The 27,500-nt window shown below is 38.8% G+C and overlaps 4 protein-coding genes, 2 long non-coding RNA genes and 1 pseudogene across 8 annotated transcripts in view; 2 read left to right on the top strand and 5 right to left on the bottom strand.

The window, feature by feature from the left end:
• Positions 1-3,094, bottom strand: part of LOC147842898 (uncharacterized) — a 3,112-nt gene extending 18 nt beyond the window's left edge. The window contains exons 1-3 of the mRNA XM_087260125.1: positions 2,988-3,094; positions 458-1,117; positions 1-375 (exon numbers count right to left, since the gene is read on the bottom strand). The exon at positions 1-375 is cut by the window's left edge and continues 18 nt beyond it. Of these exons, the coding sequence (XP_087116251.1) occupies positions 508-1,117; positions 2,988-3,073 (696 nt within the window). The 5' untranslated portion in view covers positions 3,074-3,094 and the 3' untranslated portion in view covers positions 1-375; positions 458-507. The remainder of the gene's footprint in view (positions 376-457; positions 1,118-2,987) is intronic.
• A 694-nt stretch (positions 3,095-3,788) lies between these two features.
• On the bottom strand, positions 3,789-8,706 carry LOC147842899 (uncharacterized). Its single transcript, XM_087260128.1, has 4 exons — positions 8,617-8,706; positions 8,338-8,430; positions 7,227-7,331; positions 3,789-5,438 (listed from the first exon to the last, which is right to left on the bottom strand). The coding sequence occupies exons 1-4, from the start codon at positions 8,674-8,676 to the stop codon at positions 5,385-5,387; spliced, it is 312 nt and encodes a 103-aa protein (XP_087116254.1). The 5' UTR covers positions 8,677-8,706; the 3' UTR covers positions 3,789-5,384.
• Positions 8,707-8,928: 222 nt separating this feature from the next.
• On the bottom strand, positions 8,929-9,323 carry LOC147842900 (uncharacterized). The gene is made up of 2 exons (XR_015495014.1): positions 9,212-9,323; positions 8,929-9,025 (listed from the first exon to the last, which is right to left on the bottom strand). It is a non-coding gene; the product is annotated as an uncharacterized LOC147842900 (long non-coding RNA).
• Positions 9,324-9,818: 495 nt separating this feature from the next.
• Positions 9,819-14,012, bottom strand: LOC147842901 (uncharacterized). 2 transcript variants are annotated; one of them, XM_087260127.1, is made up of 7 exons: positions 13,873-14,012; positions 11,694-11,787; positions 11,029-11,130; positions 10,697-10,807; positions 10,400-10,510; positions 10,102-10,213; positions 9,819-9,915 (listed from the first exon to the last, which is right to left on the bottom strand). In XM_087260127.1, the coding sequence occupies exons 2-6, from the start codon at positions 11,757-11,759 to the stop codon at positions 10,166-10,168; spliced, it is 438 nt and encodes a 145-aa protein (XP_087116253.1). In that variant the 5' UTR covers positions 11,760-11,787; positions 13,873-14,012; the 3' UTR covers positions 9,819-9,915; positions 10,102-10,165. The 2 variants fall into 2 exon arrangements, with proteins under 2 accessions (XP_087116253.1, XP_087116252.1); XM_087260126.1 differs by lacking the exon at positions 13,873-14,012 and adding an exon at positions 12,731-12,786.
• Positions 13,904-15,531, top strand: LOC147842902 (uncharacterized). Its single transcript, XR_015495015.1, has 3 exons — positions 13,904-14,042; positions 14,178-15,164; positions 15,301-15,531. It is a non-coding gene; the product is annotated as an uncharacterized LOC147842902 (long non-coding RNA).
• Positions 15,532-17,593: 2,062 nt separating this feature from the next.
• On the top strand, positions 17,594-18,662 carry LOC147842903 (E3 ubiquitin/ISG15 ligase TRIM25-like; annotated as a pseudogene).
• Positions 18,663-19,648: 986 nt separating this feature from the next.
• LOC147842904 (uncharacterized) lies at positions 19,649-26,809 on the bottom strand. Of its 2 annotated transcripts, none has more exons than XM_087260130.1 (10): positions 24,929-26,809; positions 24,570-24,843; positions 22,703-22,880; positions 22,504-22,596; positions 22,169-22,314; positions 21,849-21,971; positions 21,475-21,671; positions 21,168-21,398; positions 19,927-20,347; positions 19,649-19,829 (listed from the first exon to the last, which is right to left on the bottom strand). In XM_087260130.1, the coding sequence occupies exons 1-9, from the start codon at positions 24,990-24,992 to the stop codon at positions 19,932-19,934; spliced, it is 1,722 nt and encodes a 573-aa protein (XP_087116256.1). In that variant the 5' UTR covers positions 24,993-26,809; the 3' UTR covers positions 19,649-19,829; positions 19,927-19,931. The 2 variants fall into 2 exon arrangements, with proteins under 2 accessions (XP_087116256.1, XP_087116257.1); XM_087260131.1 differs by having other exon boundaries at positions 19,791-20,347; positions 24,929-24,953; positions 26,616-26,672.
• Positions 26,810-27,500: the final 691 nt, after the last annotated feature.

Consider the following 27,500-nt stretch of genomic DNA (forward strand, 5'->3'; position numbering starts at 1 on the left):
TTAACACTTTGTGTGTGTGTGTGTGTGTGTGTGTGTGTGTGTGTGTGTGTGTGTGTGTGTGTGTGTGTGTGTGTCTGTGTGTGTTTGTGTGTGTGTGTGTCTGTGAGAGAGAGAGAGAGAGAGAGAGAACAGGAGAACAGCATGCAAATCTAAAAAACTAATCGGAACTACACTTCTATAAACAAATAAAAGAAGAAAAAAGAATGTTCTCAAGTGTCACTCTTGCGGGTTTTTTTAATATATGTTTTGATTTTTTCACTATGTATTCCTCAAAACTGTGTTTTATTCCAGGAGGTTTCCAGCTCTTTTGCCACACGCCTTTTCGAATACCCTGTTGGATTATTCTCATCGCATTCATTTTGATGTTGGTCCTATCTGAAAGAGATATGAGGTGTTTTATTTTCAGTATCATGCAATCTGACCTCTTTTGATAATCTTACACATAGGGCTTACTCACCTTTAATGTTCAGCTCCGTCGCCATTAAGGAAAAAAAGGCCTGTTGCCTTTCATCTAATTTTTCCCTGCAGTTTTTTTTTTTGTGGCCAGAATTTCTTAAGGAGATCGTCCAGCTCCTCCTCATCCTTCTTAGTTTGGGCATCTGCTGGCTCCACGACTACAACGTCGCTGTTCTCGCTCTCTTCAGTGGCGCTTTCGTCGCTGGCACTGCTGTCGCTGGCACTGCTGTCGCTGTCACTGCTGTCTTCGTTGGCGTCATAGTCGATGGATCTTTCGGTGCTGTCGTCGGGTCTATCATCGGCGGGTCTTTTATTTTCTCTGTCGCTGTCGCCGTTGGCGCTTCCAGTATATCTTTTGTAGGCACTGTTGTCCTTGGTGCTGTTGTTGGGTCTGTCGGTTGCCTCTGTCGCTAGCTTGAGTTGCTCCAAGTCCCTCCCCTGGTCTTTGATAGTATATTTGAGGACAGACAGCTCTCTCTGGACAGCGGGTAGGTCTTTTGTCAAGGCCTCAGTTGCTTCTCTGAGGGTTTTTTGCGATTGACGTAACTCGTCAATTTGGCACACAAGAAATGTTTCAATCCTATTCATGATAACGTTGATCTCTTGCGTGGCAATGAGGTCAAAGTCACTTTGACTTGAGCTGGTCATCTTTTTTATGGTGCTGTTTGGGTCAAGCAAAACACAGAAGAGGTGAGAAATGTTTTTTTTTTTTTATTGTACAGTCATACTGTTGCATTGTTTTGTTGTTGTATTTTCTGTCATTCCATCAACTGTGTGTGTGTGTGTGTGTGTGTGTGTGTGTGTGTGTGTGTGACATGCATTAAATTTTAACAAAACTTAAATGTCTGACACTGAAAAATTATTTTAAAATAAACAATGTACAAGTGTCGAGGCCCTTTTTTTTCCCCTTTTTTGGCTAAGATGAAGGGGGGTCTATATATATATATATATATATAAATGAGCAATTCCAGTTTTAAGGATGTGCCATTTGCACATATATTGAAACATCTCTTTATATATATTTTTTCAGGATGAAAATAGCCACAGAGTTGTGGGAGCAGAAAACTATCAATTGGGAAACATTTTTTACATTTAAAATAAAAAAATAAATAAAAATGTGTTATGGATGTGACAAAACAGTCTGCAAGTTTACAGTATACAAGATACTTTGTAGAAATCCTCCAAATTAAACTGCATGACCCAACATAAACGGTGCTAATCGAAAAGATAAGTGTTGGACCACTGTAGTTCAAAGATGACTGATTGATCTGATTTTACGCGTCTGTATTTATGCGGAAAAACCATCTTTATGGATGTGATCTCTCTCTCTGATATGGATGTGACAGATTGCCACTTGTGTGACTATGCTAAATCAAGTATAATAGTTTGAATACACAGATAGATACATTTTTGAGAAGTTTTAAAGCATTGTAAAACTTTTTTTAATGGCAAGTTGACATTTGCAAACAATTGCTCATGTATACCTTTTTTTTTTAAGCAAAGAAAAGTCTTTTGAGGTCTAACCATAAAGGACATCCATGCAACGATCAAAGGGTGTGTGACCGTCACTTTACTGCGGTTGCAAAAATACCAGCGTAATCCCTATACACTGGTCAGGGTTAGGCCCCTGGGCACAATGTCTTGTAGGCCCCCTATACAGTATACCATAGTTGAAATTAAAAAATAAGATTAATATAATATTTGTTTATATAAAAAAAATATATATTATATATATTATATTATATATATAAAAAAATATATTAAAAAAAATCTATCTGTAATGTATTGCCCCCATTTTTTTAAATAAATAATATACAGTACATTTATTTCTAGTCTACAAATATTTAAAATTTTTAAGCATTTAAAGCACACTTTGAAAAAAAAAATAAATAAATATATATATATATATATATATATATATATATATATATATATATATATATATATATATATATATATATATATACTAATACAACTAGGGGAAATTAATGGATTTTAATATGCTTGTTCAAGTTCACTGGAGCACTACTAACATTTATTTTTAAGGGTATTTATAATGTATGAATTCTACAAACTTATAATGCAGATGATTTGAATAAACATCTCTCCAATCCAGTTCGAGGAATATGAATCCTCCATAATATACACACTTATTAATGATTCCTACTTCTCTCACTCGTTATGTGGAGCATACAAAGTGCGGACGGACGCCTGGGCCCATTGCTTAATCCGGCCCTCATTGTTTAAAGTACCAATTAGTCATTCGGTGGTCATTTCACCGAAGCACGATGATTCAGCAAACGTTTTATTGACAGTACGTCGAAAGATGTTGCGAAAATTGTCGAATGTTCACTGTAACAGTAAAAGAACTATTTAAATAACAGTAGTCTGTGTTACCGTGATCCACCGAAGATAAAACTTTGACGTCGAATAAAAGTATGATTGACAGCACGTCGAAAGATGTTGCGAAAATTGTGGAATGTTTACTGTAACAGTAAAAGAAATGTTTAAATAACAGTAGTCTTTGTTACCTTGATCCGCCGATGATAAAGTTGTTCGTCGAATAGCAGAATGATTGACAGCACGACGTCAGAGGCAAAAGAGGCGTGGCTTTCATTTTATGATAAGAATTGGTTTATTAACTAGTAATGGCATTTTTTTACCCGATCATTTAACTCCTCTAAGCAAAAAAGCAAGTGCATTTAACTTACGACTGAAGGAGAAGACTGAGCAGAGTTGATCCATTGTATAGATCAAGACCGTTATTGATCATTTATTTTATAAACTGCACCACAATGAAACGGCAAGTGACATTAAAGTTGGGTGATAAAAAGACATTTCCTGCCCTCTAGTGGACAACGTTTGAAACGTTCAGACCCAACCGCCAGACTGCTTTTACTCATTCTAATAATTTTAATTGTACATCTATACTCACACATATACATACATATATATATGTATGTATACATATATATATATATGTGTTTGTATGTATATATACACATATATACACATACACACACACAAATATATACATATATATATATACATACATAATGTATGTATATATATATGTATATATTTGTGTGTGTGTGTATGTATGTATATATATATACATATACACACACGTGTATACACACACACATATATATATATATGCATACACACACATTTTTTTATGTTGTTTTAAAACTTGAGCATCTTGGCTTTCCATCAAGCATTAAAAAAAAAAAAATATATATATATATATATATATATATATATATTCTGAGATGCGCATAACAATTAATGGAGACATTTTCCAGAATGTAAAAACTCAATACAACACAGAATTGTCTTAAACGTTTATTTCAACGTAACATTTGTTTTTGCATGCAGAATAAGATTTTAACAAAGTTTAAACAGACCAATACTATCCAGCTACAGGCCTGCAGAACCACACACTTTTCAGGCACACACGATCTAGGCAAACCATATATGGCTACGACGGATGTTAATGCTTGGACATTATCTACTTCTATATATATATATATAAATTTTATCTCTCTCTCATTATATATATATATATATATATATATTTATATATAATCTATATCTATAAAGATATCTATATATATATAAAATATTATATATATATATATAATACATAATTATAACTATATTATATATTGTTTACATGATGAACTATAGTAATTAATTTTAATGTGACACATTATTGTTTGTTTTTATAGTTTACAACAAAGCAATTTTAACCAAGCATGATAGATCCTGAATTAGTTTACTACACTTAATCAGTTAAGATAATCAATGTATATCAATTAATATTAGATCAATTAACATTATATATATATATATAAATATACATAAAGATCTATATATATATAGAGACATAATCAGTTAAGATATTCAAATTATAACTATATTATATATTGTTTACATGATGAACTATAGTAATTAATTTATAATGTGACACATTATTGTTTGTTTTTATAGTTTACAACAAAGCAATTTTAACCAAGCATGATAGATCCTGAATTAGTTTATTACACTTAATCAGTTAAGATAATCAATGTATATCAATTAATATTAGATCAATTAACATTACATATATATATATATATATAATATATAAATATATATAAAGATCTATATATATACATAATCAGTTAAGATATTCAAATTATAACTATATTATATATTGTTTACATGATGAACTATAGTAATTAATTTTAATGTGACACATTATTGTTTGTTTTTTATAGGTTTACAACAAAGCAATTTTAACCAAGCATGATAGATCCTGAATTAGTTTATTACACTTAATCAGTTAAGATAATCAATTTATATCAATTAATATTAGATTTATATATATATATATATATATATATAAAATATATAAATAGATATAAATATATTATATATATAATATATAAAAAGATCTATATATAAATAGAGAGAGAGACATAATCAGTTAAGATATTCAAATTATAACTATATTATATATTGTTTACATGATTAACTATAGTAATTAATTTTAATGTGACACAATATTAGTTGTTTTTTATAGTTTACAACAAAGCAATTTTAACCAAGCGATAATGCTCCCAATGACTTAGTTACCACACATAGTTTGCCTAGATAGTGTGCCTGAAACATGTGTGGTTCTGCTGGCCTGCAGCTGGATATTTCTCACTATGGCAAGCTGTTTTGGCATTTAATCTAGAACCCGTACTAGTATCTATTTTCATGTTACTAGTACTTAACCCTTGTACCTAAAAATTAAGCACAAGTAACATGAAAATAGACACGTGTACAGGTTATCGATTCAATGCCAAAACAGCTTGCCATGCACACGTTGTCGTCTTTGACGGAAAGAGGAAAGGAGAGAAAAAAAGAAGAAGAAGAAAATAAATAAAAAGGAGAGTCCATCAGGATTTCCACCATCGCCTGAATTTTTTCCCGGGAACACTACTGCCGGGGTCCTGAAAAAAGATAAAAATGCAATTAGAGAAAAAGTGACTCAAAAACTAAACAAAAGTAATTAATACATGGTCTTCAGTTTTACTCATTGTTTCACAGTTGTACACACATTGTTTGCAAAAGTTTATTTCATGGCTGATAATCGGTCATGTTTACATGCACGTCACCCAGTAATAATAATAAAAAAATAATAAAATCCTTGCAATTAGTCTCCATGTATTACAGCAACACGTCTACAATTTGTAGTTGATAGCCGAGAGCCGATATGTGTGATCTGCGTGCACACGCACGCATCAGAGTCAGATTTGTCCCCGGGGTCAGATTTTAATACAACACCCGAGCACAGTTGACCTAATGAAAAACACAGTGCACAACATAAAGACAGTATGTGGCGGAGGGTTGAGAGCACCTATGCTGGATTTAGTGACTGGCGCAGGTCTCCCCTGCTGCTGTTTGCGTGATGCTACAGGACGAACAACCCAACGAGTTGTGTAGCACGCTTGCATGGCAACTATTATGCTTACGCCTGTTTCACACCGCAAGCGTCAGCGGCGCGTGTGTTTTCGGCGTCCATGTTAACAGATTACAGCTTTCGTACCGCACGCAACAGCAGCGCGTGAGCGTCGCCGAAGCAGCAGTGCAGCGATAGTTTCGGCGCTGGGTCTATTTTTGACGCGCTGCTCACGCTCAATTAAAGTGACAGTGCATTGAGAATGACCAAAACACATTGAATGACAGTAAAAAGTACCAATTTTACACAATAAATGCGTTAATAATGTCAAATGGTTTATATATAGTCATTCAAATAAACTTAAAACGATTAAAAACGCCAACAAACATTTATTTAGGCCCGAACTACAAAACCAAATGTAAAACACTTTTAGTAGCAGTTTTGCTTAAGTTGCACACTAGTGCGGTAGGAGAGGGGAAATAGAATATTTACGGCATTTGTAGTCCATAGCGAAGTGTATTGTGGGTAGTGTTGTTCGACACGCATGCTGGATGATGTGAGCTCGCTGTGTTCTGTGCAGCTGAGCAGATTAAGGAAGTTTTAATCGGCTTTGTTTTATGTTCACTCGAGTTATTCCTACCGGGAGCTGTTTGCACTGTGAATCTGACAACACGAAAATAAGTAAAAGAATGGCATGCATTGGTTACTTTCGTCCGTCTCATCCTCTGCACGAGCATGAATTAACGAGCTGTTATTCTGCCGCTGGACATTACTGAAGCGGAGAAAGCAACACTAGTTTGATCATGTATAAATATCATTATAACTATGTTGCATAAATATGATTATAACTAGGTCTACAGCAAACTGATAATCAAATAACATGATATCACAGGCGATTGTCTTCTGACTGTAGACACTTCTCATATAAGTTAGCTTGAGAAGCAAACAGTACTATTTGATCTATAAAATTTGTAAAATAAACATTTGCAGGTTAAAGACACAGCATAGGAGGGGCCTTGGTGCAGATGAAAAGTTTTAAAAAGTGTATTTGTATATAGAGAGACATGGGTAACTAGATAGAATAGACCGATAGGTTGATCTCTGCAGCAGCTGCCGAAGAGCTGTGCGCTGCAAACGCAGCTGGTGTGAAAGGCAAACGCCTGCGTGCTGCTACTGCTCGACATGCGCGCTGCGCACGCTCTGCTCACGCGCCGCTGACGCTTTGCGGTGTGAAACAGGCGTTACACATGTAATATTTTTTTCTTGAGGCGATTTAAACCGAAAAACGCAATGGCACTATCAAACATGGACGGAGTGCAGACTTTGCAGCTCACTTTACCTTTTCACTACTGACATCCTGGCCAGAACGGTTACAGTCATCCTCACTCATCTCGTGACCCGTGTTAGACTCCTCTGTACCACGTTCAAGGATTTCCATCGTAAGCTACGAATAAAGGCACAAGTTAAATATTTTGACCAGAAGTGACATGAACAACAACATCCTAAAACTATAAAGGTCTGTCTAAAGTGAAAGTTTCAGTGTCCAAACTAAAGAAACGACGCCACTTTCAATTTGCAACACATTGAGGGCCCTATCATACACCGGGCGCAATGTGAAGCGCAAGGCACGACGCAATTGTTGTTTGCTAGTTTACGCTCGGCGCAGGAGTCGCTTTGACGATTTGCGCCACGCTCTTTAAATAGCAAATGCATTTGCGCTCGTATGTGCGCCCGCCCATAGGCGTTCTGGCCTAAAAAGGGAGGCGTATTAAAGCGCATTGCTATTTTGAGAAACTATAATAGAGTTTTCAATAGACCAGAACAATGGACTATCAATAGACAAATCAATATTCAATAGACTAGCCTACATCAATATAAAAACCACTGACTTCATCCCTTCTTCATCTCGGGAGGCTTTTTCAGTTCATTCATAACAATTTGCTTTTGTATAATGTTATGATTATTAGCAGTATTATTTATTATATGCCTATTTATATTTGTTTTATTAATAACAAGCTAGCATGTGTATTAGGATATATCTCAAGTTTTTTTGACCACACGTTGTATTTATTGTTCGTTTGCTGGAAATTAGAACCGAATTTAGAAATAGATTTGAAACAAATCTTTGCGCTTAACAAACACAATGAATTATTTATAGGGTAATTGATGTCTGTGTGTACAAGGTTATCCTATCCACGAGAGCAAAAGTAAAATTTGTTCATTTATCTCTCATTCTCGCGCTGAAGATGCTGTTTAACTGTTTTTCTTTGCTAGTGAAATGCTCAGTTTTTCCCACTTACTCTTACTTTACGTCATGTAAATAGCAAATGCGCCATGGCGCGACACAACTGACTCTTAAAGGGAATGAGGTGAGACTGATCTGAACTCTGAACACACCTATAAAAGATGTGGGTTTCATTAAATGTGCTAAATTATTCAAAGAAACTTACGATCACACTTTCAGTTCTTATCAGCTCAGGAACGCAAGGGTCTCTTTCTGGAGTGGGTTCTCTCGTCACGGTGACGTCGCTGTCATCGGAAGACTGAAAAACATGGAAAAGAGCACACATGCGTCACCACACCTGAGCAATGATTGTTTGTGCAGAAACAAAAACGAGGATGCTTGAAAAGTCGCCGGTTCATTCCGCTGTGGAGACCCCGGATTAATAAAGGGACTGAGCCGAACAGAAAATGAACAAACATATTTAAAAATAAATAAATAAACTCACCGTCTCTCTCTCTCTTTCAGCCGCTGTCTGTTTTGTCACGATTGTATATGGCTGTGGCATGTTTTCATCTCTTCTCTCTGTGACCTCACCAGGATGCCTTGGGCGGGCCGTCCTGAAAAACATGGAAAAGAGCACACATGCGTCACCACACCTGAGCAATGATTGTTTGTGCAGAAACAAAAACGAGGATGCTTGAAAAGTCGCCGGTTCATTCCGCTGTGGAGACCCCGGATTAATAAAGGGACTGAGCCGAACAGAAAATGAACAAACATATTTAAAAATAAATAAATAAACTCACCGTCTCTCTCTCTCTTTCAGCCGCTGTCTGTTTTGTCACGATTGTATATGGCTGTGGCATGTTTTCATCTCTTCTCTCTGTGACCTCACCAGGATGCCTTGGCGGGCCGTCCTGAAAAACATGGAAAAGAGCACACATGCGTCACCACACCTGAGCAATGATTGTTTGTGCAGAAAAAAAAACCAGGATGCTTGAAAAGTCGCCGGTTCATTCCGCTGTGGCGACCCCGGATTAATAAAGGGACTGAGCCGAACAGAAAATGAACAAACATATTTAAAAATAAATAAATAAACTCACCGTCTCTCTCTCTCTTTCAGCCGCTGTCTGTTTTGTCACGATTGTATATGGCTGTGGCATGTTTTCATCTCTTCTCTCTGTGACCTCACCAGGATGCCTTGGCGGGCCGTCCTGAAAAACATGGAAAAGAGCACACATGCGTCACCACACCTGAGCAATGATTGTTTGTGCAGAAAAAAAAACCAGGATGCTTGAAAAGTCGCCGGTTCATTCCGCTGTGGCGACCCCGGATTAATAAAGGGACTGAGCCGAACAGAAATGAACAAACATATTTAAAAATAAATAAATAAACTCACCGTCTCTCTCTCTCTTTCAGCCGCTGTCTGTTTGTCACGATTGTATATGGCTGTGGCATGTTTTCATCTCTTCTCTCTGTGACCTCACCAGGATGCCTTGGCGGGCCGTCCTGAAAAACATGGAAAAGAGCACACATGCGTCACCACACCTGAGCAATGATTGTTTGTGCAGAAAAAAAAACCAGGATGCTTGAAAAGTCCGCCGGTTCATTCCGCTGTGGCGACCCCGGATTAATAAAGGGACTGAGCCGAACAGAAAATGAACAAACATATTTAAAAATAAATAAATAAACTCACCGTCTCTCTCTCTCTTTCAGCCGCTGTCTGTTTTGTCACGATTGTATATGGCTGTGGCATGTTTTCATCTCTTCTCTCTGTGACCTCACCAGGATGCCTTGGCGGGCCGTCCTGAAAAACATGGAAAAGAGCACACATGCGTCACCACACCTGAGCAATGATTGTTTGTGCAGAAACAAAAACCAGGATGCTTGAAAAGTCGCCGGTTCATTCCGCTGTGGCGACCCCGGATTAATAAAGGGACTGAGCCGAACAGAAAATGAACAAACATATTTAAAAATAAATAAATAAACTCACCGTCTCTCTCTCTCTTTCAGCCGCTGTCTGTTTTGTCACGATTGTATATGGCTGTGGCATGTTTTCATCTCTTTCTCTCTGTGACCTCACCAGGATGCCTTGGCGGGCCGTCCTGAAAAACATGGAAAAGAGCACACATGCGTCACCACACCTGAGCAATGATTGTTTGTGCAGAAACAAAAACCAGGATGCTTGAAAAGTCGCCGGTTCATTCCGCTGTGGCGACCCCGGATTAATAAAGGGACTGAGCCGAACAGAAAATGAACAAACATATTTAAAAATAAATAAATAAACTCACCGTCTCTCTCTCTCTTTCAGCCGCTGTCTGTTTTGTCACGATTGTATATGGCTGTGGCATGTTTTCATCTCTTCTCTCTGTGACCTCACCAGGATGCCTTGGCGGGCCGTCCTGAAAAACATGGAAAAGAGCACACATGCGTCACCACACCTGAGCAATGATTGTTTGTGCAGAAACAAAAACCAGGATGCTTGAAAAGTCGCCGGTTCATTCCGCTGTGGCGACCCCGGATTAATAAAGGGACTGAGCCGAACAGAAAATGAACAAACATATTTAAAAATAAATAAATAAACTCACTGTCTCTCTCTCTCTTTCAGCCGCTGTCTGTTTTGTCACGATTGTATATGGCTGTGGCATGTTTTCATCTCTTCTCTCTGTGACCTCACCAGGATGCCTTGGCGGGCCGTCCTGAAAAACATGGAAAAGAGCACACATGCGTCACCACACCTGAGCAATGATTGTTTGTGCAGAAACAAAAACGAGGATGCTTGAAAAGTCGCCGGTTCATTCCGCTGTGGAGACCCCGGATTAATAAAGGGACTGAGCCGAAAAGAAAATGAACGAATCAAGATATTTGTAAAAAAAAAAAAAAAAAAAAAAAAAAAAGAAAAAGAAAAAAATAAACGTACACTTGGTCCGCTTCTTTGGATCTCCGGCACATTTTCATCTTGCAAATGGGGGGGGGCGTGTGGCATCTCTTTAGCTCTGTTGTGATCGGGAGACTTTCCTTTCTGAAAAATATTGAGATGAACACACGCATCTTCACATTTGAGCAATTAATGTTTGTACAGGAACAAAAACTGGGATATTCTGAAGTATGTACTTCCGCATAAATGTACCTTCCCCCACACATTTACACTACATTCAAGGTGTTCTGGTACACTAGACCCAGGTCTAATGAAAGTCTTGAAAGCGTAGGTCCAGTGTTCCCACACTCTGTCCTCGTCCTTTCTCGTGCTCTGTTTTCTTCCCCTCCCCCACGCTCCCGCACAAAGTTGCAACATTGTTGCAAATTCAACGATTAACACCGTCTGCTCTTACATTCCCGCACATTTTACCCTATCTCTTGCGGGAACCAAGCTTTTTTTTTTTCTCATACCCTGTCCCATCTGCCAATTAAGGGTATACAGTACTGTAAATAGGTAAAAAGGCTTTGCCAGTCTAATATGTGCTGGAAAAGTTGGCGGTTCATTCCGCAGTGGCGACCCCGGATTATTAAAGAGACTGAGCCGAAAAGGAAACGAACGAATCAAGATATGTGTAAAAAAATAAAAAAAAAATAAAAAAAACTTACACTTAACCTGCTTCTTTTCAGCTCCGGCACATTTTCGTCTTGCAAATGGGTGGGGGTGTGTGGCATCTCTAGCACTAGTGTGATCTGGAGCCTTCTGAAAAATATTGAAAAGAACACACGCATTAGAGCAATCAATGTTTGCACAAAAACAAAGATATTTTGAAGTAGGTTGAAAATCTGTTTTCCCCACGTTCGTGTGGGTTTCCTTCGTTTTCCCCCACAGTCCTAACACAAGTGGCACAGGTGAATTGGGTAGACTGAAATTGTCTGTTGTGAATGAGCGTGTATGGATGTTTGCCAGGGATGGGTTGCAGCGGGAAGGGCATGCGCTGCGTAAAGCATGTGCTGGATAAGTGGCGGTTCATTCCGCTGTGGCGACCCGGGGACTTAATAAAGGGACTGAGCCGAAAAGAAAATGAATGATGGAATTAAAATATTCGAACAAACTTACAGTCAAATCCCCCTGTCACAACCTCTGACCTCAGGCACACGTAGGTGTGCTTGTGGGATAGATTTAGAAAAATACACGCATCTTCACATTTGAGCAATGACTTAAGTTAACTTGTTTCATGCATTATTTTTCAAAATACCTATTTTGCGTGGATCAAAGTAAACACCTTTTTTGGCTGCACGTGTAGTTTAACAAGAACGTTTGAAACATCCTGCTTAAAAATATGCAGCGTGGAAATGACATTAATTCGGACATTATTTTGAAAAGTTTATAGGAAAGGCTGTACGTGAATATACGCAAATGCAGTTAACGTGGACTTTGGCAACTCCAGGTCTGCACTAAAAGTCAAGAATCTAACGTTTACGTTAAAGCCCGAATTAATATACGATCACAAACATTAGCGTCACTTTGATACATCAAGCTAACTTACACATTTTAAGCACGGCAGCTTCGAGATTCATTATGAAAAGCGCTGGAGGCATCAAACAACGCGACGATCAGGTTACAATATGGACGCAAACAATAAACAAGTCACCCAAACATTCGAATATATCGAAGTGTTGATACAACAAATCATAAAATTTACCTTTATCCTTGCAGCAATGTGTCGCGTGCGGTGTCGCTGGTGTGTGGTTTGTGTGTGAGGGTCACTCGGGTCTTAACGGATGCTGTTCTTTTTGGCGCTTTTTTTGAAATGTGCGGGTATAGGCCCTGATTGGCTAATCGTGTTTTATTTATTTTATTATTTTTTGAACACGCTTAACTGCACTCCCAGCAGTTTTTATTTTATATACATGTATATAATATCTGTATATATAATTTTATACATTTATATACATTATTAAAATTCGAATAATTAATATGACTGAATAGTACACCTGTTCGGTGAAAATCTGATGATTCATTATTAATGATGATTGTCATTAATAATAATAATAATAATAATAATTATTATTATTATAAGGCAAGCATTTTCTGACAAATAATAAAATTGAAAGGACCATTTTGAGAGCCATTATTGCAAGATTGACATCAACATCTGAAACAAGTATAAAAAAATAAAAATAAAAAAATGGCATCAATAATAATAATCATTGTCATTTTTGTTTCAGTTATTTCTGGTTAGCTTAAAATCCCAACACAGTATGAAAAATCCTCGTAAAAAGGTCTAAAATTTTGTGTAAATGCAAGTTTGAGACCAATGCTACATACTTGTGTATATTTTACACACACACACACACACACACACACACACACACACACACACACACACACACACACACACACACACACACAATTAAATAAAATGTATGAGCTCATATAGGTCTTAAAACTTAATTGGCTGCCCTGCACATATTTACTCTAATACCAATTAAAAACACACCTGATTCAACTTACAGAGGTGCTTAAGAATATTTTAAAGCAGCTGTGCGTTGCAGCAGAACTGTGCGGAGCTGTGACCCTTCATACATGGATTTAGAAACCATCGAGCTATACACATGTATGTATTTGTGCATTTTAAAAGAACAGTCAAAAGTTTGAAGATGATTGTAAAAGTTTATTAAGTTGCATAATCTTAATGGTGCAGTTGTGTCACTTCGAACTGTCACACGAGAAGAAGAGAAACGCAGACAAAACAGCTCTACCTTCTGGTAATTTCTCCTTCCAGCCCACGACACCAAATAAAAAAAAATAAATAAATAAAAAAAAAGTCAATTTCTTTCTCACCAATAACTTTCTGTGCATTTTTCTTGAGGTAACTCCTGCTGCTGCGCTTTTCTTTGATGTACAACTACATTTTTGGTTTGCGGTAGCCTTTTGACGACTCTGCAACTCCTTCCGCCTTCACTATGGACGCGTCACTCTCCAGCTTGCGTGCATCCTGATGGAATTAACAGGTATTTGTTTTAGTGTGATGCAATTTAACACCAGACCGTGTAAATGTGTTCAGTTCTCACCAGTCTCAATCAGGTTGTCCATCACGAAAGTTAAACACCTGCCGTCTTGCTGTTCCTTCCTGTTTTCCTTTCCAGGCTGTCCCTCAGTTCCTGCAGCTGTCGGCCTTGGTCGGCAACGAGCGTTTTAAGAGTCCACCTTTGCCTTCAAACCAGCCAAGTCTCCTGGTGTCCTGCTGTAAACTGGATATGTGCTCGATGGTGAAGTTTTCTAGGGACTTGAGTTTGTCTTGAACCGATTCCTCCGAGGACAGGTCCAGCTCTTCGTCAGAGTCCATCTTGTCATGGAAAAAACGCAACACAGACCGTTTTAATTGAGAGAAGTTTTGATGCCGTTTCTGACCAGAGAGACAAGCAAGAAAGAGAGCATAGCCAAGCTATCTAGCATAGCCATAGCCAATCTGATACAGCTGATGCAAATAATCAAAGTGTCACACATTTTCAATTATTTGGATCAGCAGTGTTTTAATTGAGGTTGGAGGAAAAGTCTAATTGACTTGAGTCATAATAAAATAATAATAATAATAATAATAATAATTTTTTTTTTTACTTGCATGGGCTTGTGGCCTTTCATTCAGCTGCTCCCTGGTACTTGTGTATTTGTGGGCCAAAATAGCTGCAGGAGGTCGTCCAGGCCTTCTTCACTCTCTCTCTCTCTTTTGGCATCTGGCATAGACAAAGCAGGTGCCTGCGAGGCCATGTCGTCACTGTCGTTGTCGCTGTCATCGTTGGCGCTTTCATCGTCGGTGCTGTCGTTGGGTCTGTTCTTGTCGGTTGCCTCTGTCGCTAGCTTGCCCTTAAGTTCCTCCATTTGCCTGCCCTAGTCTGGGATGGTGGATTTGAGGGCAGACAGCTCACTCTGCACAGCGGGTAGATCTCTTTCTGTCAAGGTCTCCGTTGCTTCTCTGAAGGTTCTATGCGATTTCCCGTAACTCGTCTACTTGGCACACTAAAAATGTTTCAATTCGATTCATGCTGATGTTGAACTCTTGCTTGGCAACAAGGTCAAGGTCACTTCCACTTGAGCAGCTCATCTTGTTTGGGGTCATGCGAAACACAGAAGAGGTGAGAATTAAGTTGTTGCATTAAAAAAACATACGTGTGTGTGTGTGTGTGAGAGAGGGAGAGAATGGCATGCATTTATACTTGTGCTACGTCCTGTTTTTTTTTTTTTTGGTTTCCTAATTTCTTTTGTTTGCAGATTGCTGCCACCTGATTCCAATCTGCGCAGCTAATTGTTCTGAGCTGTATAGACATCATGGCCTTGTGGCTTTATCTGAGTTATTGGACTTTGTTTTTTTGTTTTGTTTGGACCCCCACATCCTGATTTATTATTTTTGTTTTCCATTATGTTCTTTAAAGTTTAAGATGCATATTTTCTTCTGATAACAAAATAAACCAATGCTCGCCTCCATGGCGATCGGAAAGATGACTAAGAATGTGTTTGTCTCATAATTCTGGGTATGCTTGACCCTATCAAAGGGTTTGTGTGTGTGTGTGCGCACGTCACTTAAAACGTCACAAAACACCAGCGAGTTCACTATAAACTGGTGCAGTGCAAATTAGTCATTCTGTGGTCATTCATTTCACTTAAGCACGGTAAAAGAGCAATCAACCTACTCCGTTACACTTATCCTCTTTGACAAGTGTAAACAAAAGAGACCATTTAGCAATTATTTGACTGACAGCACGCAGTCTTGACATTTTAACCCTAACCATATCAGTAACATTATTATCGGTAACTACAATAATTCTCCAACCTTTGTTAATGACTTGAGAACTTTTTGATGTTTATTTATTTATATGTGACATTTACATAATTGGTAGCATCTAAAATTAAAAGCTTTACTCATGCCTTTAAGTTGTACATCAGTATACGAAATACATAATTTAAAATAGGTTTAACGTTATGTCATTATAACGTTCTTTTAAATTGCATGCATTTAAACAAAATTTCACTACATTTACGTGTGTGTGTGTGTGTGTGTGTATATATGTGTATGTGTATATATATATATATATATATATATATATATATATATATATATATATATATATACACACACACATATATATATATAATGTTGTTATTATTTTAATCAGGCGCTACAAACTATACTTACAACTCCAGTGAACCAATAGTATCCTAGGCGGAACCAATGGTCCGGGGGAGAGGGTGGGGGGGGGACCCGATTTCTCATGACACCTGTGTACAACGGAAAATGTTGCAATAACACTAGCATGTTCCCCATATCAGCTGCGTTCAGTAAAACGCACGGTGGTTACTCATTTGGTGGCCCTACATTTTGCCTAAGCACGGTAAAACGAGCATTTAGCAGCAGCCTGTTACCTTAATCTGCAGAAGATAAAAGGTTCGACGGCGAGTACGGATGTTGTCAGATGACGTCATGCGCTCATTTGCATATCAGTGACGTCACGCCGTCGTACCTGACATTCGTAAGCCCATCATGTCATTTCGAAGTATTATTTAAATACTAAGTAATCTCTACCTCCAGCAATGTTAAAGCTTTACAATCATTAACACTATATATATATATATATATATATATATATATATATATATATATATATATATATATTCTAGAAATCTACATATATATTTTAATATATAAATAAATATAAATATATCTAAATATTATCAGACATACTGTGAACATTCATCTGCTCTGTTAAACATCAGAGATAATAACACAGACAAAACCGCAGTCTAGCGCCCCCTGTTTTGTTCGAGACGGCTAAAGCAATTACACTTTTTAGCAGTTTCGAACACAGACCATTTTACCTTATGTACACTAGATGGCGCAATTTAATTAACATTTCCAGTGGTGGTCATTATCATTAGGAATATAACAGTACAGGCACACACACACACACACACACACACACACACAGACACACTTGAAGTCAGAATTATTAGCCCTCTGTTTATTTTTTTCCACAATTTATTAAAATATTGACAGACATACTGTGAAAATGTTCTTGCTCTGTAAAACATCATTTGTAAAATAGTAAAAAAATAAATAGATAAATAAAAAATAATTCTATATATATATTTTAATATATATACACACACACACACACACACACATAAATAAATTAAAATATATGTATTAAAATAATTTAAAATAAAATATATTTATTCTATATATATATATATATATATATATATATATATATATATATAAATATATATATATGTATCCTATTCCCACTTAAAGACAAAAACAATCCTTTTACTGAATTTGAAGGTATTCCAATCAGAGAATAAGTAACTTACTTTGATGTTAACATTTGTAAAGATCAGTCAAATAGGATACATTCTAATTTACAACCTCCTTTGATGAAAATGAAAATAAATTTGACACGTGGCTCATGAGAGATTTATCACTTAAAGGAAGGACTCGTTTGTCAAAAATCTATCACAATCGGTGTATCTTGCCAAAGTATTGGATGTACCAAAATCGGTTATTAAAAAAATCAATTTGATTCAGCAATGTTTCTTTTTGTTATTTTGTCACAAATGTTGTGCTAAAATGTGTAATATTGTAAGATGGTTATGCACTGGACTGGAAATGTTTGGGAAAAAAAAAAAAAAAGAGTGTGAGCTTTAAAATGGCAGAATTCAGTGTTTCTGTGGCACAGGATCAGTTCAGCTATGCGGTTAGTCTGGATCTACTAAATCACCCAGTCTCCTTTCCGTGTGGACACAGTTACTGTATGAGCTGCATCACAGACTGCTGGAATCAGAAGAGAGTCTACAGCTGCCCTCAGTTCAGACAGACCTTCAGGCCCAGACCCGCTTTAGCTAAAAACACCATGCTGGCCGAAGTGCTGGAGAAAGTGCAGAAGAGCAAACTACAAGCAGCCGGTCCTGCTCGGAATCCTGCTGCATCTGGAGATGTGGAGTGTGACGTCTGTACTGGAGCCAGAAACAGAGCCGTCGAGTCCTGTCTGGTGTGTCTGAACTGTTACTGTCACATCATGAAATTCACCCAGGAAATCAACACAAAGTGACAGAAGCCACTCATAAACTGCAGGAGGTGATCTGTCCTCAACATGAGAAACTCCTGAAGATCTTCTGCAGCACTGATCCCTGCTGTATATGTTATCCGTGTTTGCTGAATCAACGCAAAAACAATGACACCGTTTCAGCTGCTGCAGAGAGGACTGAACTACAGGGTCAGCTGTGGGAAACCCCTAGAGCAGTTTCCAGCAGAGACTCCAGGTGAGACAGAAGGAGCGGAGAGAGGCTGTGGAGTCTCACAAGCGCTCTGCACAGGCCGCAGTGGACCCCACCGAGAGGATCCTCACTCAGCTCATCTGCTGGATCGAGAGAAGCCGCTCGGAGCTCAGGCAGATGATCAGAGATGAAGAAAAGACTGCATTGAGTGGAGCTGAATAACAACTGGAGCGACTGGAGCAGGAGATCAATGATCAGAGCTGCAGCAAAGCAGGGCTTAAAATGATTAAATAAATAAATAAATAAATAAAAATAAATAAATAAATGAATGAATGAATGAATGAATGAATAAATAAATAAAATCCAATTGGTTCCTCCCAAACAGAATTGATATAGTTATGTTCAATATTCCGAAAACGGTTTTCTAGAAGAAAAAAAAAAAAAAACAACAACAACAACAACAACGCAGGTCTCTTTCGAGGCCCTGTAATTGGAATGAGCTCCTAAACCCACGAACGAGGACCCATTGGAAGGCAAGTCTTGCCTCGTGTACAAACTCCAAAGAGTCAATAGCAGTGTTTGGTAAGCACTGTAAGATCCCCTCGGGGCACGGAGCATTTACTTTGAAAAAATTAAGAGTGTTTAAGGCAGGGCCGGCACAGTGCCCCATGCAATACCCCAGCTACACTAAAAAAAAAAAAGTTATGTCTGCGCAACTGTTGCAAACTATTTATTTGGGTTTAATTTAAACAAAAAATTAAATTTACTAATGTTTAACTTAATTTGTTTGTTTAAATTGAGGCCAAATAAATTATTTATTAGTATTATTTTTTTTTTTACATTTTCATAGTGTTTTAACAAAAAAATTAGAAACATTATACTGAATTAAGTTAACTTGTTTCATGCATCCTTTAAAGACAAAATTCCTATTTTGCATCAATAAAAGTAAATACATTTTTGCCCGCAGGACGCTAACGGTAACAAAAATGATTGAAACATCTTGGTAGACTAGGGGTTTTAAAAATGTGGCAAAGCAATTGTGAAAAACTAACTAGGACGAAACTTGCTTTTACCACCTTACACTTGGCCAACCCTTTGTGTCACCTTGTTTGGCTGTGCTGAAAGCTGACGTTCAACAGTTGTGCACCAACAGGCAAAAATCAGGCCCAAGTTTTACTGCAAAACTACTTAAAAATTGTAAAAACCCTCCCCATTTTCTCCGGGCTTGGGACCGGCACTAAAACAACAAAGTGTCACTGCTAGTGGCTGGGTTAAAAAAAAGTTGTTTTTTTGTTATTTTTGTTATTTTTTATTTTTTTTGTTGTTGTTTTTTTTTTTTTTTTTTTTAAACAGCAATATAAAACACTAACTAACTAACTAAATAAATGAATAAATAAATAAATAAATAAATAATTAAGTAATAAATAAATAAATAAATAAATAGAAAAAAAGGGGAAAAAAATCAGTGGAAGGACACAAAAAAAAAAAAAAAAAAAAAAAAGGTGGCTGGCTGGACCCTAGGCGACTTGCTGAAGATTTAAAGAGAGAAAAAAAAAAAAACAGATTAGTAAGGGAAAAAAAAAAAAAAAGGAAAAAATTCGTATTTTAAAAGTGTCGGATGCTCACCGCGCCTAGTCGTCCAGCCAATCCAAGTCTTTGCCCTCTCCTCGGAAGGACCCCCGTCTAACGCCGTAGTCCAGCAGCAGCTCCTCCCCCATGGAGATGTCCCGAAGGGCGCGGAATAGAACACACTCCCGTGGCCCTTGTGGTAGCGTTAAACGCTTCACAAAGGGCCGCACGTTGTTGCGGTGCCGGGAGTGGTTCATGAGCCTTCCGAATGTTTCCATGCCCGGGTGACAGGGGCAGGGCCAGGACTGGGAATCCAGGCAAAGGCTCCTGTCACCATGCCCTTTAAAGAAATACATATAGGAGGAGCTGTCTCTGGGGAGGGCCTCCTGTCTCCTTAAGCCCTCCTCGTACGACAGCTCCTCCCCATGATAATCGCAAACGATTTCTCCTTTTTTAAAGGGCATGGTGGCGACGACACCTGCACAGAACAAAAAAAAAAAAAAACATGTCTTTGGTTAAGCAAATGACTAAACACAGGGTTTCTGCAGATATCATAATGTCAAATTGAAGACTTTTCAGGACCTTTTTAACACCATCGAGTGATAAATGCAAGACCTATATGTCTATATCAAAAACAGGCACACACAAAATTTGCGGTGAAAAAAAATGTATTCAAATGGAACCGTACTAAAGACGGATTATAGAGGGTCCATTATTCTACAATTCGCCACACTTTACTGTAGTAAAACTACACTGCCTTTCTTTTTATCAGTTCACCATTCTTAATACGAAAGTAGGCTGAAGCTTCTCTGGAGAGCAAAAACACGAAAGGAAGAGGAAACACAAGACACGAAATTTTTGAGTCTGCATCGTCCCGCGGAGCGAGAGCAGATCTTGTGGCGCCCACAGCAAACCTCCGCAAACACTGCGCGCACTGAGTCAGTAACAGAACGCTGATTGGCTGAGGCATGGTGACGTCATTTGTAGTTGTAATACCGCAAATTGCAATCGGACTAGCGAAACAAAGAACGAAAACAACACGGAAGCCTAACAACTACTAAATAAAAAAACTAATAAAATTGAAAAAAAAAAGAAGAAAACTATTTTAAATGAGCATTAGATGTAGCGTTACATGGAAAAACCGGTGACCGGTGCAAAAACATTCAAGACCTAGAGCAGCAAATTTTGCACTTTTCAAGACCAATTTTTAAATTTTAGACTTTTTAAGACCCCGGCGGAAACCCTGTAAACCAATCCCTCTCACCCCGTTCCCGTGAATAACGAGAGAAAGGTCTCACCTCTGCCTTTGTCCCCGAGGGTCTGGATTTCCAGTCCTTTCCAAGACTGCTGGACCACCAACGTGACCAGCTGCTGGTCACTGAGGACGGTGGACAGCGCCTTTGAGAGCTCCCACTCTGCCAGGACGCTGTCCACCGTCGGCACGTTGGTGGTCCATGCAGTCTCGGCCCTAATGGCACTCTGCACCCGGGCCAGGGAAGGCTTCCGGCCCTTCCGGTCGCTGCACTGCTCTGGGGGAGAAGGGGGATGTGTGAGTGTCACTACACGAAGACTGTGGTGCGACGCGGCGTAAAGGTGAGCACTTACCAACGAGATGGCGCGTCCGGATTTTGAGCTGCTCCCTCCTCCAGTGATGGTAGTAACCGCGGTCGGTGAACCCGACCGCGGCTGCCTCCGCCCTACTAGGGGGCTTCCCATTCAAGTTTACTGGAAACTTATCCTGAAAAGCCCCCCAATAACGAGGCGGAGGCAATGGAGGGGGTTGCAGCCCAGAGGTGGACGGCCTGGAAGAGAGATGTATAATATATATTATTTATATGTGTGTGTGTGTGTGTGTGTATGTTAATTTTTAAGTAAACTTTAGAACCGTTTTACCAATACATTTGTAACATTTGTCATGCCAATAACGCAATTATTGAACTATTGCTTTCTCTTTTCTCCAACCCCCCCTTGTACTGTACCTCTCCTCGCCAGGTGGAGCAGGCGGCTGAGGCAGTGCAGCTGGAGGAGAAGCTGAAGCTGGAGCCGGAGGAGAAGGCAAAGCAGCGGTGGTAGCGGGCGGTGCGGGCTGCCTCTTAACGTATCTGTTGAAATGTATAGAGCAAGATGTCAGTGATGGCTGGGGCCAGACAGAATATGCGGTCATTTTCTTTCTCGTATGTATGTATGTATGTATGTATGTATGTATGTATGTATATGTAATTCCTGAAAAGTGCATGGGTGGAAATGTACACACAAAATAACAGGCTAAAAAACATTAATAGCTGACAAGAACACTTGCTTTGCCTTCAGGCGCAGGATGTCCTGGCTGGGGTTAGTGAGGGGGAGTCCTGACGCTCCCAGGAAAAAGCATCCTTTATCCTCTGCCCCCGGAGCCTGAGCCTTAAGGTAGAGTGGCCGGATGTGCCTGTAATAGCAATCCAGCCACTGCGACAAAAGAGAGAGAGGTGCATAGGTTACACACGAGACATGTTACACTTTATAACATACGCACATTACATCAGTGTAATCATCGATTAAAGGTTCTACGTTGGCATTTGTCACCAGACGGATTTAGTCATTCGTTATGTTTTTTATTTTTTTTATGGTCATTATCTTTGGTTAGGATCAACTTGCCTCTTCCTCTTTTCGGCTCAGGCTCACGGTTTTCCTGGGAAGCGTCAGGATTACGGCCTCTCCCTCTGGCCGCCTCCCCAGCCACTCCCGCACCTGTGCGTGTGGAGGCCAAGAACAGATGTGATGCCTGTTACAGGGCTCAACAAGCAGACAAGTCAGTGTTTTGAACGCGACTCAACGGTGTTGGCGCTGGCCTTACCTTAAGCTCCATGACGCTTCCAGGACCCAGACGGTGTAGCCACATTAAAGTGGCAACGCAAAAGCTGCGAAAATCCGTCTGGGTCCTGGGAGGCAGCTCGCACCGCTGGCTGAGGCGACGGGAGACCTCAGCCATGTCCGCCTCCATAGTAGCCGGATATGGGCTATGGCTGCCGCTGCTAAAAAGAAGAAGAAGAAAAAACTTCAGTCATGGTTAAAAATGGATCAAAATGCCCACTGTTGATGATATTAGACTGTAGTTTTACTAGCTATTATAAAGAGATAGAGAGAGAGAGAGAGAGTCAGTGCACCAACACCTTCACCATCCACGCCCTGTGCCAGTGCACCCACACCTTCACCATCCACGCCCTGTGCCAGTGCACCCACACCTGCACCATCCACGCCCCCTGCCAGCAGAACATCAGCACCCACACCCGTCGACACCCTCAGTACCCACACCCTCATCAACAACAGCAGCAGCAGCAGCAGCATGATCTTGTATTACCACCACCACCAGCAGAGGAAACAGCTCGTACTCAGAGAAGCCCCCAGTGATGGGCGACAACACCAGACAAGAACAGGGAAAACTGAGCTATGCTGCAGCATTAAAACAGTCAGTGGACACTCACTTTATCTGCCCACGCTTGATGGAATAGTTGTGAGTAAAATAGTCAAAATTGCTTGTACTCTAGATAATCTTGTTAATATAAATGACTGTATGTGATATTTAGGTATTGTATATGGATTGGTTATATTCTAGAGGAATCTTAAAAATGTTTTGTTGACCAAATCAAACCGCTGACAATCTCACTGTGGAATATCCCGGGTGTTAACTCGTCCAGTCTTGGGTGTAAAGTTAACACCTTGGATTTAAAGAAAAGCATTTTAGACATAGACATCGTAATACTCCAGCAGACAATGTAGCTGTAGAAAACATAAATGACATATTTGATTATTTGGCAAAGGTGTCCAATATTAAAACTACTAAGAAAACCTTTGAACAAAAACAAGAGAATTAAAAAATGGTACGACTTGTATGATTGTAAAACTAAATATCAAGACAGCTAGCAAGTCAAAAACACAGGCAACCAGGGAATACAGATTTACGTCCTGGGTACAACGAGGAGCTTAAAAAATATACAAAAACCCAATCCGAAAAAAACAAAAAAACAAAGTAGACTACACCCAAAAACAGCTCAAAAGAGTTGAACAATCTGTTGACTCCAACAATTTCTGGGACAACTGGAACCTCCTTAATAAACAGAATATTTGATGTGCTTTTTCAATACTGTACTGAATGTCATGCCAATAAAATATCTTGATCTTGAGAGAGAGAGAGAGAGAGAGAGAGCATGAATTGACATCCAGAGTAGCTGCAAAATATGTATACACCCTACACACCATAAGAAATGGTTAATGTAAGTTCATGTATCTTATTTAACAAATTTAAACTTTTTATTATTATTATTATTCTTATTGTTGTTATATTTATCCAATGTATTGTCTGTTTTGTCATTATATCTTATCTGTATTATTATTTTTTTCAATGGTTTTAACATATTTCATATTTGAAGTGCTTTGGCAATACTGTACTGGCTATTTTTAATCATAAACGGATCGGTCGCTCGGAAACACCGTGGTCTTGAATTTGCAAACAGTCGGCAAGTGCCGCAGAACAGCCGAAGCCTTCAAACGCATGTTTTACTAGCATTTACATTACAGTGTTTACATTTAAGGACTTGACGAGGTGACGTTGACTGAACCAAAAAATAAAAAAATAAAGACTTTGAAAAAATATTGCCGTTCATGTGGTGTTTGTGATGCGTGTTATGGTTCACAGTTCACCCTCTGCAAGCATGCCTACATACCTGAGTTCGATGGGCTGCTCGGCGATGAGGAAGCCCTTGGCCCTGAAGTACTCGGCCAAGGAGCCGCAGGTGGGGTCCTCCTGGACAAGGCCCCGCACCTCCGCCAGGTTTACCACCCTCCCCTCCGTGACAAACCTGGCGCGCGACTCCAAGGCACGAGCCACCTCCTCCAGGACCAGGGCTTCCTCAGCGCCGGTCATGCAGACCTGCCTCAAGTGCCCTGAGAGGTCCTCCTGAACCGTCAGGCACTTGAGGCAGTGTACAGCGAGGGGATCTGGAGGAACAAAGAGGATCATGGGTTATTTGTCCGCACTGCATATTGTGATATAACTTTTAGGTCACGTCATGCATGCACTTACCGTCAGTTCTGTCCATCGTGGTTTTCTTGTGAGAGAAAAACAAGAGCAGGGGCAGCATCGTCATGTTAACAAAAAATTCTCATCAATGACAGGCTCGTTCAAACAAATGTATTCATTTTTTAAGAGATAGAGTCAAACTTTCTCGTTGCACCTTGCGTGCTTGTGTTTGCGTGTGCGCGCGCCCTATTAAAAACAGGTACACACTATACAGACGTGGAACTTTGCGAACGAATGCTTTTCTGAAATGACAGCATTAGGCAGAAGGTCCCAATGAGCCTCTAGAAAAGGCAGCTCTAACGTTACCTCAATTGCTTATACAAGCATTAGTGCGGTGTATGGCTCCGTGACATTGAGGTACGGTTGGTTTTGTAGTCACACATTTAATTAATTTGTTTATTTATTTTTTTCATTTAGCAGTCTCTATATCGTCTATTACCGTGTTACTTTGAATATTCGATGGGCAAATGAGCATGCAAATTTGACTCGAAAACAACATTAACACCGTTGTTGACTGCGAACATTGTTGTACTTTTGATAATCACTGGCTGCTTATATGACTTCCCCGTTTAAAAAGCTATACTTTTCTGACATTTTCCCATTAAGGAGAATGTCCGACCATCCGAACGTCAAACCAACTTTACCTCTATCCCAGTGACAACGTGCCACTGAACTGAATAGATGGGGGACTACGAGGAGGTTGCAAATACAGAGGTGACGTTGGTTTTAAGTGGGGATATTCAGGCTCTCTCCCTAAAGACGCAAGGGCATAAATTATTATTTGCAAAAAGGGAGATCCTATTAGCAGCAAAATGACTGTCACAGTACATTGAGGTAAAGTTGGTTTCATATTCACACGTTCGTTCAGTGACAGCTCCATACATAGTTTACCGTGGTACTTTGAACACGGGGTCTGAAACCACATGCAAGTATGACTTTAAAACAACATTAGCACTATTTAATGGACTGTCAACGAGGCTGCACTTTGCCTGCTGATGGGATTTTACTCTTTGGAAATTCCAATCAATACTTTTCTGAGGTTATATTATAAAGGAGAAAGACAGAATGTGGGAATACAAAACCAACTGTAATTACCCCAATTCAAAGTAAATCGTTCTCCACAGTGCTGATGTTGTTTACAAGTGAAAATTGCATGCTAATTAAGGTCGAATATTCAAAGTAACACGGTAAACGGTAGAGATCCTGCCAGGTTAAATGCACGAACGTGCGATCATACTAACCAACCCTACGCATCATGTTGCAAATCAGATTTCTTAGAAAACCGGAGGAAATCCGATCGAGGTAAAGGTGCTTTCATATTTACGCCTCCGTCCGTGACAACTTTTTGTATGGGTCTGAAATGGAGTAAATTCATTGACTGTAACGTTACTGTAACGTAAATATGATTTCTCCACTTAGACTTTATGAAAGAATCCAGCCTGAAATCATATTTAAAACGGTCAAGGTCCGAACGTGCGAATATAAAAACCAACTTGACCTCAGTGGAAAGGTGCCCGTTTTTTTCCCTAATTAACTAAATCGGCGACAGACAGAGAAACAAACGACCAAACTGCGTTTTCGTCGACATGTTACAAAGTTTGTGAGCTACGCGGGCGATCTGTTTTACCAAAAAAGTTTGGAAATAATCTCATTTTATCAATTTAAAGGTCAAAAGAAGTGTTTTTCTTACCGAAATATTCTCGCTTCAGTTCGACACGGTGGGCGGAGTCAATGGATTTGATTGACAGCCTCAACGAGATTTACTAACAAGCTTTTTTTTTTTTTTTCGATGTTTTTGCCTAATCTATATTTGTAAAACAGGCCGCCGTAAAAGGTAAACGACAGCATTTATTAATTCATTAAAAAAAAAGTAAAATAAAAAAAGCACACACACACACACACACACATTAAAATAAAAGTCATGCACGTCGCTGGTTAAAGGTCAGGTCAAATTTAGGTCAAGTACGAAACCAGCGTTATTTGTATAAATCTATCTCTATCTATCAAGAATAATCTATCACTTTTCTTGTCATTTAATCTTTTAGACTGGTTAATAACAAGAAAAGTGATAAGATTCTTCTACGATAATGGTTTTGTAATCATCACGGATAAAACAAGATCTTTACCTGTAGCTGTATTTGTGTTATGTGAGTATCTCTGTTTAATTTTATCACATTTTGTTGTACTTTTTTTTCCCTCTGTTGTTTCTTTTTTTCTCCATTTATATTTATTAATTTATTTGTAATTTTATTACCATTATTATTCATACTTTGTACTTATTTCTACGTTCTACTTTTTTCTACTTGCCCTCTGATCTTCTGTTTATTTTTGTTAGATAAGTTCCAAATTTTTATTTATTTTTTCTTTGTTTCTGAATAATCTGAGGTATATGCACAAACATATTATTGTAAAGCATCCTGTACAATATATTAATTGAAATGAGAGACATGTGAGGGATGTACTCAACTATATCTACTCACAGTTGTTATTTTTGCTTTCAATGTTACTCGCTAGTACCAAACCATTACAGTGAGTATTAAAAATCCCAGTAAAAGGTCTAACATTGTTTGTAAAT

Source organism: Danio rerio, chromosome 7 (assembly GCF_052040795.2).
Source record: "Danio rerio strain M-AB ecotype USA chromosome 7, GRCz13ab, whole genome shotgun sequence".
NCBI classification, from domain to species: domain Eukaryota; kingdom Metazoa; phylum Chordata; class Actinopteri; order Cypriniformes; family Danionidae; genus Danio; species Danio rerio.